General features: G+C 41.3%; 1 protein-coding gene across 2 annotated transcripts in view; it reads right to left on the bottom strand.

Moving 5' to 3' along the window:
* Positions 1–15,464, bottom strand: part of LOC117255021 (endonuclease V-like) — a 120,285-nt gene that overhangs the window by 41,841 nt on the left and 62,980 nt on the right. For both annotated transcript variants that reach the window (XM_033623560.2, XM_078166733.1), the window contains exon 8: positions 10,437–10,506. In XM_033623560.2, coding sequence (XP_033479451.1) covers positions 10,450–10,506 — 57 coding nt within the window. In that variant the 3' untranslated portion in view covers positions 10,437–10,449. The remainder of the gene's footprint in view (positions 1–10,436; positions 10,507–15,464) is intronic.

Genomic DNA, 15,464 nt, shown 5'->3' with positions numbered 1-15,464 from the left:
TTCTCTCAAGGCATTCTTAAGATATTGTATTCAACATAATGGGTGGGATGCAAGGGATAGACATACAGAAAACCCAAAACCATAATGACAGGTTCACACTGGACACTGTAGTGCCCTGGTTTGTTAATTGTTGTACAGAAGCCCGTCAGCAGTCACACATTTCTCCACGATGGTCAGCAAGCGAATCTGCTCTCTGCTCTGTTTAAATCACATATCTAGAGCTCTGTCTCTGTCTGCTTGTGTGTGTGTGTGTGTGTGTCTCTCTCTCCCAGAAGCATGCAGGCACTGCTCCATGGAAAATTGGCGGGTTTCAAGGCGCTTCCACGTCCAGTGTGAACCCGGTGTAATTCCTACAGCCATGGCTGTTGTGGAGGCATAACAAGAGACCCTGCCTTCTGACTGTATTTTCTGATTTTTTATTATTTATTTACTTATTTTGCTGTGTTTGGGATGTTCCTGGGCACAGTGTGCCAGTAATGTCGAAACTTTGAAAAAATGCAGTGACCAGGTTCAGGATTATAAGCAGCACAATCCATGAGAAAGCTACAACACAGCGCTGAAAAAAAGAGAGAGTGAATCTGCGGTTCACTTCCACTAGCTGGTGATTCTGTTTACAAACTGGAACTGACAATTTATTCATAGTACTCCTTCAACATCACATATGTTTTACACAGTATGGTTTTATACAGTTGTTCTGGCTAACATGTTAGCTGCCTGCTGCTGCTACTGGAAACATGGATGACGACAGGTATGAGACAAAACCCAAATAGTAAAGCTGAGGGATTTGAAACCAAAGCAATGTGCTAAAAGAGGCTGAACTGCTCTGTAAAGCTGAAGGGAATCCACTGTTGATCTAAAAAAAGTATATACAGTTGATGACTTTTCTTATAACTGTGTCATATTTGCTGAATCTGCTAATTTATTCCCATAGAAGTACATAACACAGATAGCAAAGAAAATCATGTCCCTTTATCTCTTCCTTCTTCTAATGGCATTTCATCATCAAAAAACAACCAATTAGAGCCAAATAAACTTTAACGCAGCAGTCAATCATGTCATTTGCTATGTTAACTGTTAAACTCAGCAACGCTGAGCAAATATGAATCAAGATTCTGTTACTGCATTATCTATTTCTCACCTCAATCGTTTTCAGAAACATATTTTAGTGTACTGTTTAGCTGTAAAATAAGAAAGCTTTGCTCTCATTTCATAACTAAATGGTACACTAAAACAGTGGTTCCCAACTGGTGGGTTGCCGTCCAAAAGTGTGATTCGGGTCTATTCTTAATGGCCCGCAAGTGGCTCACAAATGTATCAGGTTTGTAGAAAGTAGGTGAATTTCCAGCACAGAGTTTTTATTTTGAAGTGCCGTTTCCTGCTGTAGAGTGAATACAGAATGGACAGCTACTTGACAGAGACAGCAAATGCTGTATGATGCTGAATGTATTAAACACCGTGGACCTTGAACTAATGACTAAGGAATAATCTGGACTCCGTGGCTGGACCAGTTTGGGAACCGTTACACTAAAATATGTTTCTGAAAACATTCGAGGCGAGAAATAGGCAATGCAGTAACAGATCTTGATTCATATTTGATCAGCACTGCCTAGTTTGACAGTTTGACCACAGTTCATGAACAGTGATTGACATGATTGACAGCTGCATTAGAGACTCCTCTAATCTAATTGGTTTTATAAGGCCATTAGAAGCGCTAAAGTATTGGAGCAGGCAAAGGAGTAAGATATTTTTTTACTTATGTCTCGTGTGTCATGTCTCATGTGCTGTGTGAATATTATGATAGTTTCAACAGATGACCATTTTTTTTTAACAGAAACTACCAACAACAGCTTTAAAAGATAACTCTGGTTTCTACAACTTGGGTGTTATTTTCATATATTTGGCAATAATGACGTAACTTTGGAATACATTTTTGCACAGAACAAAGACAGTGGATTTTGTCCCCCATCACTGACACTGATAGCCTTTTAGAGATGTTTTAATGGCCATGAACAGGGGTAATGACTACAGCTAGCAAAATCTGCCTCAACATCGACACAGGCACCTGACTGCTGTTTTAGGACAGACTTTGACAAATTGTGAACCTATCCTTCAACTCTCTTAACCTTGATTCATTGTGTTTCTGTGTGAGAGAAAGGACAAGTGTGGAGAACAGAGAGACAGAGAGCTAGAGACAGACAGAGAGAAAAAAAATATCATTAAAGCTTTGAGCCCTTGAGTCACCTAAGCATGTTTTATTTACTGTCCCTTAGAAGCAGAGTTGGCATCAGAACTGTTTGTTCCACAGTCTGGGTCAGTCTGGGCTGAGCGCCTGATACACACAACCAGAGGCTACGGTCCTATAGGACACACTAGACACACACAAACACACACAAACACACACACACACACACACACACACACACACACACACACACACACACACACAAATGAGAAATAAAACATGATTCTCTTAGAAATTAAAAGAATTTAGAAGTAACACAGAGAAGCCTTGCTGAATTTAACACACTCAGGGGTGTTGCTGCCATAGCCTTATATGGTCTGGTGTGACCAGTTGCTTATGGTGGCTAACGGAAGCTAATGTTAGCTAACTTTAGAGAGCAGCCCATTCACACTCACACCGCTTTGTCTGTGATGTCCGTGTCAGACAGCAACCCACAGAGGCAACTTTCACAGTGGTATGATATGCACCTAGTGCATCACATTTAGAGGAAGCAGGTAACTACCAAACTTAGACAAATATGGTCATATTGTCAGTGGACTGTGGCGTCAGACACGGACACAGAGAGGCATCCTTCGTAGCGGTATGATACGCATAGCTGTCATGATCATACCTATTTTGTAGTAGGTAACTACAATGCTTAGGAGAAATGTATTGGAGTAAAAGTATACAAAGTAGTATACATAGTAGTATACATCCACACACACCTTCAACCACTGTGGCCCAACTGGTTGATAAATCAGCTTTAATAGGTTAATCTGAATCATAGGGAGGTGAGATGGGGTGATGGTGTTTAAAAAATGTCAGGTACACAGCCAGTGAAACATTCACTGCCTCTGCAGCTCAGTCCTCCAGTTAATACTGAGCTGAACAGTACCTGCAGCAACAAGCTGTGTCCTTGTATCACCATAACTTTTTAATGAGAGCGTCTGCTCCCAACAGAGCCCATCGCTCCAACCTTGGGCCAACTGCCTCGACAACGTTTTCCATGACATTTTACAAATGTTTTTGTAAAGGGCAGTAAAGTTTGTATAACAGCATGAAGTTGATTGGAACAATCTCCATAGTTGAAACAGAAGAGTGATGGCCTGATGGCTTATTGATAGTTCGGGACCATGTGGCAATGGTATTAAAATCTGACTCACACGTAATGAAGTTATTGTTTTGGGGGTTGTTCTGGTGGTAAAGTGGTTATCGCAACATTCATGGTTCAGTTGCAGCTCGGATTTTTGTTTGATATAATCAGCCGCTCTCCCTGTGCTTCCTGTCTCAGTCCTACAATCAAATGAACTAAATGTTTTTTGACATTTAATTTGTCAAATGCCACATTTAGTGGGCTGTAGAGGCCTGGAGCTCTGGCACCTTAATAGGGGGACAACTAGACTTTTTGTCCCCCCACTCTCCGTGTGCACAAGAAGACACCATGGGCTCTAATATCGTGGACCAAGCAGCGCAGCCAGATCACAGTCAGGTCAGTCCTGGTAAGTGTGTTGGGAGCATGCCAAAGACACTTTTGGTAATTTCTTGACCAGGCTCCCTTTATGCGCTTATGGCAGAAGGAATGTATCATTATAGGTAACTACGTTAAAAGCTGTGACTATTGTGGCTCATTACCTTCACTACTTTCAATCTGTTCAACCACAGAGCTCTCCAAGTCAAGATGCACTGACAGTTTGGGAACCCTGCAGGGAGATTTCCTCAAAGGAAACTCATTGTTGACTGGGACTTGGGATAGAAATCATTTTTAAACTTTAGTTTGGAGCCCGAAACAATCTCTATCATGTTATGACATCCTCACACCTACTTGCTCCAGGCGACATTTTGGCCAGTCTCATTTAAAAAAAAAGACAATGAGCAGCCATTACCCCGCTTAACCTGTGTTTAGGATTTACAGAGTGAAAGACTGACAAGAACAGATAGGTAGATAGGAGGTAAAGTGGGTCATCCACTAATCAGTAGGTCAGTAGTTCAACCCCTAGCTCCTCCAGTCTGCATGTCGAAGCATCCCCAGGACAACATACTGAACCCCAAATAGCTCCCAATGGCTAGTCCATCAGTGTGTGACTGGGTTTGTATGTACAAAAACTGAGTAGCAGGTTGTGTGATAGCCTCAGCCACCAGTGTATGGATGTGTGTGTGTGAATGGGTGAATGTCACAAGTGGTGTGAAAGCGCTTTGAGTGATCAAATGACTAGGAAAGCGCTATTCAAATGCAAGTCCATTTACAATTTCTGGAGGAGCTGTGTGAACTGTTTTTGAAGCATCCCATTGATTGGGGGGTGTGTAGGTGGGATGTCTGTGGTTATTTTACAACTGTCTGATGCTGGTTGTGTAAAATGTAAGCAGTGGATCTGTTGTACATACTTGCAGTTAGACAGTGTGCTATATCACTCCACTGAGACAGCAGAACAAGTAACTGCGACCTTCAGATGACTGTAAAGATTGTCACCAGTGTGAAGGAAAGGACTTCAGTATATAATACTAAGGTGCACCAGAGAACACAATAATTGATATTTACCTTACCCAGCAACTGCAAGCTATTACAGCATCACCTAACAAAATCAGCCCAAACTCTTCATGACATGATGTCATCAGATGTTAAAACCCAAGATGGCACCTATGGGCTGGAGCTGATCCCAGCTGACATTGGGCAAGAGGTGGAGTACACCCTGGACAGGTCACCAGTCAATCACAAAAAGACAACCATTCACACCTATGGGCAACCTAACCTGCATGTTTCCAGACTGTGATGAAGAAAACTGGAGAAAACTCATGTAGTCACAAAGAGAACAGCTCCACTGCATCACCCTGTCGCCCAAAAAAGAAGGGATTTTCTGTGCTTTTCCTCACAGTGTGTTCAGTCTGAAACATGTCAGATAAGAACTGAAGATCGTTGGTTTCCTCCCTTATTTATTTATTTATTTATTTATAATAATTATACTACTAGTACTACTACTAATAATAATGCGTTTCATTTATAGGCACCTTTCAGAGCACACAAGGACACCTTACAAGACACAGTTCATTGTAATTATCCTTAAGTTACAGGCTTTCAGAGTCACAGTAAGTCCCATAAAAGTGACAGTACATAAGTACATACAATACATGAAACATGAAACAGTACAACACTGAAGTACCAACATGAGAATGTGGCTCAGTAATTTCATAGTACCAATTCAGACACAGATTGGGATTGGAGGTCAAAGGTGAAGCGTAGTGAGTGAAATTTCAAAGACATGCATGATGGCCTGTAAATATGATGGATTTTGTAAAACTTTGTGCTGTGTTTTGTTATGGTCCCCTGGCCTATTTAATTATTATATGCTTTGTTTCTTTAATGCAGCAGGTAGGCTACCTGGTGGGCGGAGTGACTGACCTTGTTCGGAGCACCTGGGCCCAATGTTCTAAGGCTATAAAAACCCTGTCACTCTGGCTGAGATGCTCTCTTTCCTCAATGCATTGTTTGTTACTTTTCATACACCCCACATTATACGCAGCACTCATGCAGAATCATACCTTCACCACTGATTCTACTGATAAACACATCGTTACCTTAGCTTGCTTTTGGGTTTCCTGGGTTCAAAGTTATTCTTTTTAGGTAAATAAATTATTTATTACTTATGAATCCTTTTATTCATTTATTCATACATGCCATCAGACTGAGTCTCCCTCTTTTTGTCATGGCTTTAGAGCCAGGTCGTGACAGTCTGAATGGACAAGTCATATAATGGAGACAGCAGAAAGTGGGCAGAAGTGAAAAGGTGGAAACAAACCATATAGAAGAAATGTGACCAGTTGAAGTATTGCTTTCAGTAGTTTCAGTATCAGTGAAATCATATGGCCGTTGAGCAATAAAAGCAATCGATAGCAGCATAGGAAGTTAAATCCAGAAACAACCAGCGTATTACTCAGTGACTCGAAACACTACGAAGTTTTTATCCTCTTGCCTCAACTCCTCTCTTTCCCTCTCTTACACAGGCATTGATTCTTTCACACTCGTGCTCTTCCCCTCCCTCCCTCCGCACCCCTGTTGTTTCCCTCTTCTGGTCGGACCTCTTCATCTCCTCTCCTGCTGCTCTGTCTTTCATGTCTCTCTCCTCTCTCTTTGACAGAGACAGAAACTCTATTTCTCTTCCTCTGCCACCCAGGGACACAACTCAGAGTCCGCTGTCAAGCTGCTCGCTCCACGAGACTATCTGCAGGTGAACACTGGAACAAGTTGAGCACGTTACTGTAGGGTTCGGTGCTACAGTGAAGACTGATTTAGTAAGAAAGTGTGTCCAAAGACAAGTGAATGCAACATTGCCTGGTTGCAAACATAGAGGAAGATCCAAGGTGAGAGACTAAATTATTGGTAATACATTTAAACATTTTTGAAAATCCATGAATTTCCTATAGCAAGTTCTCAGGTCTTACAGTCTTTAGTAGTACAGTATGGTCAGTACTTTATGTACACCAGCCATCTTCCTCAAAACATACAACAAATACTTTTCTGGCTGGACTGCAGCATGCAAGGCCTGCCCTGTAGACACAAATGTCTGAGAGTGAGTCAGTATGTGTACGCGCACAGTTAAGTTGAGTTACAGTTATAGCTCGATAGGCCATTTCATTGCACTACTGTCCATGTCCCAGTATACAAGCACGGGAGGGGGATCGATTTACTGACCGAAGTATGTCCCATTCCGCTACGATAGGTGATGATATGCCCACTTTCAACTTGTTATTGGATCTTTTTCCAGTTAACCTATTACGTCACAGACCAAACAATCGACAAACAAGTTAGCAAGCAAACTAAACCGGTAGATTTCGCCATGTTGTTGCCTCTTCTGTCACAAATTTAATGCTATTTGACTTCCAAGTCAAAGCCCGAAATGGAAACTGTGGAGCATGCATAGAGCACCTAGGCCAGTTTGGGTCCGACTGACTGTATCCATGCGGGAGGAATTCGACTCCCAATCGCATTATCTAGGCATGTTAGTCCGACTTTGAGAAATTCGATTTAGCAGGATTTCAGTTGGACTAACATGTTTACATGTATTTTAAAAGTCTGGTTTTAGTCAGACTAACATAATAAATCAATTTTCTCTGATGTCAAGTAAACATACTGAGTGACGGAGCGAGTGAGTGTAAAGTGTTGTTGTTTCGCACTGACAGTCCCATATTACTATTTTCCTAATTTTCTGTATCCAGTACAGCATAATAGCATGGTGGATTTAAGTTAACTAGATAACTAGCCAGCTGCTACATGAGTAAATACTTGATGCTTCAGCCATACCAGCAGAGGAACGCACATTAGTAACAACTTTGTCGGGCTCATGTTCTGTAACCACTGTAAGGTTAGCATGGCAAAGCATGGAGGAATTAGCAAGCTAGCTAGCCAGCTAACTAGTCAGCCGCAGACAAAATGCCTGTTTTGGATGGAGGAAAGAGAGGAGGATTTGATCAGCACTGCCCAGCTTTACTGTTCTGAGATCTCAGTGTTTTCAGACTCCGTTAATACAATACAGGAAACAGTATAGTGCCTAGTTCCTGTTCACAAATTCTTGTATTACAGCCAAAAAGAGCACTCACTACGTTACGACATTTTAGGTGAGAAATATGCAATGCAGTGAAATAATCTTGGTTTGTATTTGATCAGGACTGCCTAGTTTTACTGTTTGGTCCCTCATTTTGTGTCTGTGGTGGTGGGCATATGAAAATGCGGGAATACAATCTGCAGTTTGAGCACCAGCTCTAGAAACAGCAAAAATCTGCTGGATTCAAGCTGAGAGATGAGCAGGTAGATCTGGGCGCAGGCAAGATGGAGGGAAGTTTATCACAGTTCATTAACACATACTGCCCACACTGTTATTATACAAAGCTGGTTGACAACTGATACCGACACCAAATTGTTTCCTCTAAACCTAAAATAAATGTTGACTTGGAGCACATTTGTACAGTTTGAAAACAGGTAGACAACAAAAAGAGAACAACCTGACCCACATGACCGTCACATAAATCGAGTTTGAGCTCCTGTCTTAAAATAATCGAGGCAAAGGACAATTTTGCTCCTCCTCTTCAGAGTTCAGGGGTTTTGGCCCATGGCCTTTCTTTCCACTGAATTTCACTGAAATGTCTTATGTCTGTGTCTTGGTTACAGTGATGCACAGATATTGCACAGAAATTTTAGCCCTGCTATAACACAAATTAAGAGATCATAGGCCTGAGGTGTATGGCTCACCTGCTCTAGCTGCAAAGGTACAGTGTGTCTGATTGCATGTGCCTGCAGCCTGTTGAGTGAATGAGAGGGTAAAGCTGAGTTAAGGCCTTGAGGAACCTGCTACAGCCCTGCCTACTCAGCACAAAGCCTCCCTCCCTGTCTCAGTCTCTTTGTAGAGAGGCTGATCAAAGAGCGGAGCGTGCACAGAGGATTCACCACGTCAGGGAGCTTCTGAGAGGATGAACATGGACATCCCATTATGTTTCCCAGTGGGGTCGCTGAGGGATGTGGGAGTGCACACACACCCTGGTGAGCCTGCATGTGAGCAACTGTGAACAAACCTGAGTGTGAGCTGCAGCACTTCCTGTCCTGAATGTTCAATTCTGTGCACGTTTGAAAATACTTGGCTGTGGAGGGTGAGAGTGAAGGATGATTGAGTTTTCCAAGCATCTCAGTGTGCAAATGGTGTGCAGCTTTGATTGGTAATGAGGAAGGGAGGGTCGAACTGAGCAGTGCTGCCTGTTATTTTAGATGAGAATTACAGGATCAAAGGGTTTTTCTCTCCTCATCATTCCATCTCTCTTTCTGCCTGTGTGTTTCTGCTTAACCTCAGGCGTCCTGAGCTCACCTCTGCCCTGTCCACACCCCTCTGAAAATGCAGAGAACTTGTCAAAGCCTCTTAAACTCTTAAACTTCCTCCTCTGCTGCAGCAGGATGGAGGTGTGTACCATCACTGAAACAGGAAGCCTGAGTTCAAGCTCGTGTCTTGAGGAACAAACTGAATCCCAACTAGCTGCAGGACTGCAGCTCTGTTACTGACCTCTGACCTCTCTACCGATAAGGGATAATACTAACTAGAATTACCACCTCGTGGTTGCATACTTCAGTGCACTAGTCAAGATGCACAGTTTACATCAGTGTCTGTGAAGACATAGATGCTTCACACACATCTTACCCTCAGCAGCACAGAAGATCTATACAATCAGCACAGTTTCAAGGTGGGCAACCAAGATTAGTGTCACTAATTCAGTATCTGACCAAATGCGTCTCCCTCTAATCCTGAGTTATGAGGATGAGGAATGGCCAGAAAAGTGTTTTTGTGCAGTTAACTTCTGACCTTTTGAATTTAAATGTCATCACTTTCTTTACTTTAATTTTCTCCTTGTTAGCATAAGAATTCTTGAGTTATGGCCAAAAACCTTTTTTGTGAGGTCACAGTGACCTTGACCTTTGGCCATCAAATTCTAATCAGTTTATCCTTTACTCAAAGTTTGTGCCAAATTTTAAGACATTCCCCCAAGGTGTTCTTGAGATACCATGTTCTCAAGAATGCAAGGTCACAGAGACCTTGAGCTTTCACCAGCAACAGTTCATACTAGTCCAAATGAACATTAGTGTCAATTTTAAGTAATTATCCCTCAAGGCATTCCTGAGATATTGCATTAAAAAGAATGGGACGGACAACCTGAAAACATAATGCCTCCAGCTACGACTATCGCTGGCACAGAAGCATAAAAAGGATTAGGACTGGTGCTATGTAGGCTACATCGTGTTTGTAATGTATGAGTTTAATTTTACAGCTTTGACTGAAACTATTCCCTTGCTATATCTTTCCTCTGCCCCTGCTGTGCTCCAGCTAATAAGGCAGACAGAAGAAATTTTGAGACAAATTATTTTCTGTCAAATTCTGAAACAACTCAGTTTTCTGAAAATACCAGAGTGTTTATCCTCATCTATAATAAATTTGCTTAATTTAAACAGCAAATTAGATGAGAATGATTGGGCTTTCTACCAACAAACGTGGCTTTACTTTAGGATTTGGGGAAACTCCTTGATGAGTCACTGGCTGTGGCATTTAAGCCTATTTTAAGCCTGTGTAAATCACTCCTCTCTCACCATATGCCAAGGTACCACACATAGCCTATTTTTGTGTGTACGTGTGACTGTGTACTTCAGAGTGTGAGAACCCACACGTGTGTGGTGCATTTTGTCGCTTACCCCATTCTTTGTTTCATGTATCTGCAGCTGGGAAGTGTGTGCGAAGGTATTCCCTTGAGCGGCAGTCAGCCTGTGGAAGAGGAGAGGGAGGAGGATGATGATGGAGGGAGTGAGAGAAAGAGAGGGACAGAGGAAAAAAAGCAAGAAAAAGAAAGGGAGAGATTCCACATTTAATAAGTTGTCTCAAACTGTTCTTAGCTGCGATCACAGGTGAGCATTGATGCACTTACATACTGAACATGTTCTTCTGAAGTTTGAAATTAAAATTAAGTGCCTTGATGCTGACTTTACACAGAACAAATCCAGCTCTTCTGTTTGCTGCCAAATCAGACAAACAATGTAAATCACTGTGAGACACAGGCGGTTGTTTGTACAAATGTTACTGAGGCAGCACTGCCTTTTCAACATCATTAGGATTTTACAGCGCCTGTTTTTGGATCCCAACATCTGAAAACTCTTTTTGTGATCTCCTCTGTGGCTCCACAAACAACAAAGATGCACTATTTATTATAAAAGTGTGCTTTGGGTAACTCTCTCCAGATGATGGTTCAACTGAACCCATTAAGAAGAGCAATGTATTCAGACAGAGTTTTTGTGAATTTGATAGCACGATTGCTTTATTGAAAGTACAGTAGTACCATTGCCAATAGTGGGATAGTTAGTGGGTTAAAACTGTACATTAGTAGCTGAGGTAGCACGTTGAAAAGCAGATAGTTAAAGTGTTTATATGTTGTATTGACTTATAGCACCACCCAGTTGCCAATTGGAGTTGAATTCTGTTAAATTCCTGTTCTACATATCTACCAAGTTTAGTAAAAATCGATATGGCGGTTAGGCCTAGATAAGAAATTAGCTCTCTAGCGCCCCCATTTTGTTTGATCAGGTCAATATTGAAGGGGTCCCCTCAGATTATGTGTGGTCATATGCCTACAGAGTTGCGTGGTGATCGGTGAAACCCTTGAGATGTTATACACCTTTATGTGATGAGCCACGCTCTCCACAATATTCATTGCCTTATAGAAGCTCAGTTTTAGTAAGTTTTCCAACTTTTGCCAAGAGGGAACTTTAGATATTGGTCCCTACATTATGTTCACCGAGTTTCATGCAGACCTGTCAAACTTCCTAGGAAGAGATCAATTTTAAGTGTTTTTCAAAAAATTAAAAATGGCGGAAAATCTATATAACCAGAAGTGATGGGTTCTTGAGGCAAATTAGTTCCTCATGAGGAGAGGCATCTCTGCGCAAAAAGCTTCATGTCTCTACGACATACGGGGCATGAGATAAGTTTGCAATTTCAATCAGCTGCTATAGCGCCCCCCTTTGGCCAATGGATGTAATATTGCTTCATTCGCATCTTCCCATGACCCTCTACCACTGTGCCTAATTTCACATGGACTGAACGAGTCAGTGAGGAGAAAAACGTGGAATAGCCACACCCACAGACACAGACAGACAGAGTTTTCGTCATAGTAAGATAAGGCAGCTACTGCTGTTTCTGGACATTTTACCGCCCTACAGGCCAGACATCCACTGTGAGGGGATAAATCTCTTTATTGCTGTGTAAGTATGTTTTAGTTGAATTCTCTGGGAGTGTACTAAAATTTCTTCTTACTATGTAGATGTGGTTACAGAGATCAGATCAATAATGAGTTTAGAGCTGGATTTTAACTTCAGTATAATGTATTTTGGAAATGTGCCAACTGGGCTAATAAAGCAGGACAGATATTTATTAAAAATACTACTGGTAGGTTGTAAAAAAAGCAATAACCAGGAAAAGGCTGAGTTAAGACTCTCCAACAACCTCAGAATGGACAGAAATAGTTAAAGAAATTTATTTTATGGGAAAACTGACTTTTTCTCTGAGACATAGTACTAAAAATGTGCAAAATACTGTGAAAAATACTGAAAAAATGGAAATCTTATTTGAATCTGAAATGATCTTTAATTTACATGTTTTATTTGTTTTATTCCCCTTGGTATTAAGACATACAGAATGGACTAAAAAACATAATAATAATAAACATACCCTGGCTTTCCGGGTATCAAAGTCAAGGATCATAAGGACCAAAAGGATGATCACGGACATAAAGGACCCATTATCTGTGATACTATGCTGTAACCTTGCTCCTTTTCATTTACTTTTTTTACAAGATGTTGAGCATTTCACCTTCACTTATGATGTTCCTGCCTATTGTCCTTGGTTGTGTCTGTTTTTGTTTTGTTTTGTTTTTTTGTGAAAAATTGTCTCTTGTCATTATATAGACTGACACTTAGTACCTTTACATGTACACTAGTCCCTCTTATGTCTCATCCTGATTTTAACAATGTTTGGGATATTATATGAAACATAAGCAACACAGGAATGGTCAGATTAACTTCCTTATATAATTGTAGCATTATCCAGGATTCTGATCATTAATGCAGATGTCACATCCCAGTTTCTCATTTCTGTCCAGAGGTTAAGGTCTAATCACATTTCACAATCCAATATTTATTTCAGTTCTACTGAAATGACACAGCTTTCAGGGCACATTTAGCCTGCATTAGGTATCCATTAAAATCAGTGAAGCAACTTGTTTGACAGCTTAATAGCTCTGCATTAACAAACTATAACCTGCATAACAGCTGTCCTTTGATGGTTTCCTGTCATACTGTATAGTATTTTGTAGCCTATCCTTGGAGAATGCCAATGTCAACCTGGTGTTGCAGTTTGCAGGTTTTGCAAAGGTTTTCAATCATATTCAACATCAGCATTAACAAAATACTAAACTTTTTTTCCAGACGGCAGCAGTTTAGAGATGCAGTTAACCTGCAATATGTCACTGAAGAAGTCGAAAAGCGTTGCTCTCTTATTTATAGTGCCTTACAGTGAGTATAAAGAGTAGCCAAATGCCCTTTTTGTGTACTAGCAAACTGAGAAAAAGCTTGTTATTCAATACAGTATCTAGCTAACAAAAACAAAGAGGGACAAGTATTTAGGGAGTAAGGAGAAATCAATGCCTAATACATTACATGATTTTTGTCTGTCTTTTGCCATCTTGGGAACAGGTTAGAAATAATTGTTCTTACTTTAATGTGTTACCCCTTGGATTGTGTTTAATCGACCAAATCAAATCTCCAGATACAGGTGGCAGTCTGCTACTATTAACTGTCAAAACGTAAAAAGAAAAAATGAGGCCTAGTTTGATTATTTTTGGCCAATTTGTGCCATCTTCTTCCCAACAGCATCAAACAGAGGTAACACACACCAGCATTTGATCAACGCTTTGATTCGGTGAAGCTGCTTGAATTCATAAACCTGGTCTCTCTTGATCAAACTGCTCTACACAGTCATCTGATGCTGGGTAGGCCATTTAGATGTGTGTGTGTATGTGTGTGTGCGTGTGCATGCATTATAGGAGATAAAAACTCTCGTACCAATTAAAGTGAAGCCACTATGTCAGATAAACCAAATAAAAAAATCACACACACACACACATACACACACACTAATTGAATGAACTCCTCCCTGCCTGGAAACGTTGGTTGAATCATACTCATGTTTGTTCAGTCTTCTACACATAAAGAGCCTGTGGTGATCAGAATTAGTGTAGCACACAATAATAAACCTGCAGTGGCTAACCATCTAACCTGCTGGACTGTTTTCTGTCCCTGCACAGATTGCTGCTCTGAATAGTGGGTAAAAATACTCTGAGTTGAGAGGCAGATCCAGGTAGAAGCTACAGCTGGAGAAATGTTGGAAACCTAAAAACAGAATGCAACAGAACAGCAGGTTTGAGAGTACTTATTTACATTGTGCCATAAAGAAAAAAATATGCTTGGGGCCCCATAGCTGCTTGAGCTAGGCTTATACAATACAGGCCAAAAGTTTGGACACACCTTCTCATTCAATGCGTTTTCTTTATTTTCATGACTATTTACATTGTAGATTCTCACTGAAGGCATCAAAACTATGAATGAACACATGTGGAGTTATGTACTTAACAAAAAAAGGTGAAATAACTGAAAACATGTTTTATATTCTAGTTTCTTCAAAATAGCCACCCTTTGCTCTGATTACTGCTTTGCACACTCTTGGCATTCTCTCCATGAGCTTCAAGAGGTAGTCACCTGAAATGGTTTCCACTTCACAGGTGTGCCTTATCAGGGTTAATTAGTGGAATTTCTTGCTTTATCAATGGGGTTGGGACCATCAGTTGTGTTGTGCAGAAGTCAGGTTAATACACAGCCGACAGCCCTATTGGACAACTGTTAAAATTCATATTATGGCAAGAACCAATCAGCTAACTAAAGAAAAACCAGTGGCCATCATTACTTTAAGAAATGAAGGTCAGTCAGTCTGGAAAATTGCAAAAACTTTAAATGTGTCCCCAAGTGGAGTCGCAAAAACCATCAAGCGCTACAACGAAACTGGCACACATGAGGACCGACCCAGGAAAGGAAGACCAAGAGTCACCTCTGCTTCTGAGGATAAGTTCATCCGAGTCACCAGCCTCAGAAATGGCAAGTTAACAGCAGCTCAGATCAGAGACCAGATGAATGCCACACAGAGTTCTAGCAGCAGACCCATCTCTAGAACAACTGTTAAGAGGAGACTGCGCCAATCAGGCCTTCATGGTCAAATAGCTGCTAGGAAACCACTGCTAAGGAGAGGCAACAAGCAGAAGAGATTTGTTTGGGCCAAGAAACACAAGGAATGGACATTAGACCAGTGGAAATCTGTGCTTTGGTCTGATGAGTCCAAATTTGAGATCTTTGGTTCCAACCGCCGTGTCTTTGTGAGACGCAGAAAAGGTGAACGGATGGATTCCACATGCCTGGTTCCCTCTGTGAAGCATGGAGGAGGAGGTGTGATGGTGTGGGGGTGTTTTGCTGGTGACACTGTTGGGGATTTATTCAAAATTGAAGGCACACTGAACCAGCATGGCTACCACAGCATCCTGCAGCGACATGCCATCCCATCTGGTTTGCGTTTAGTTGGACGATCATTTATTTTTCAACAGGACAATGACCCCAAACACACCTCCA

The sequence above is a fragment of the Epinephelus lanceolatus genome, chromosome 3, assembly GCF_041903045.1.
Source record: "Epinephelus lanceolatus isolate andai-2023 chromosome 3, ASM4190304v1, whole genome shotgun sequence".
NCBI lineage: Eukaryota > Metazoa > Chordata > Actinopteri > Perciformes > Serranidae > Epinephelus > Epinephelus lanceolatus.
This window is presented reverse-complemented; position numbering and strand designations above follow the sequence as displayed.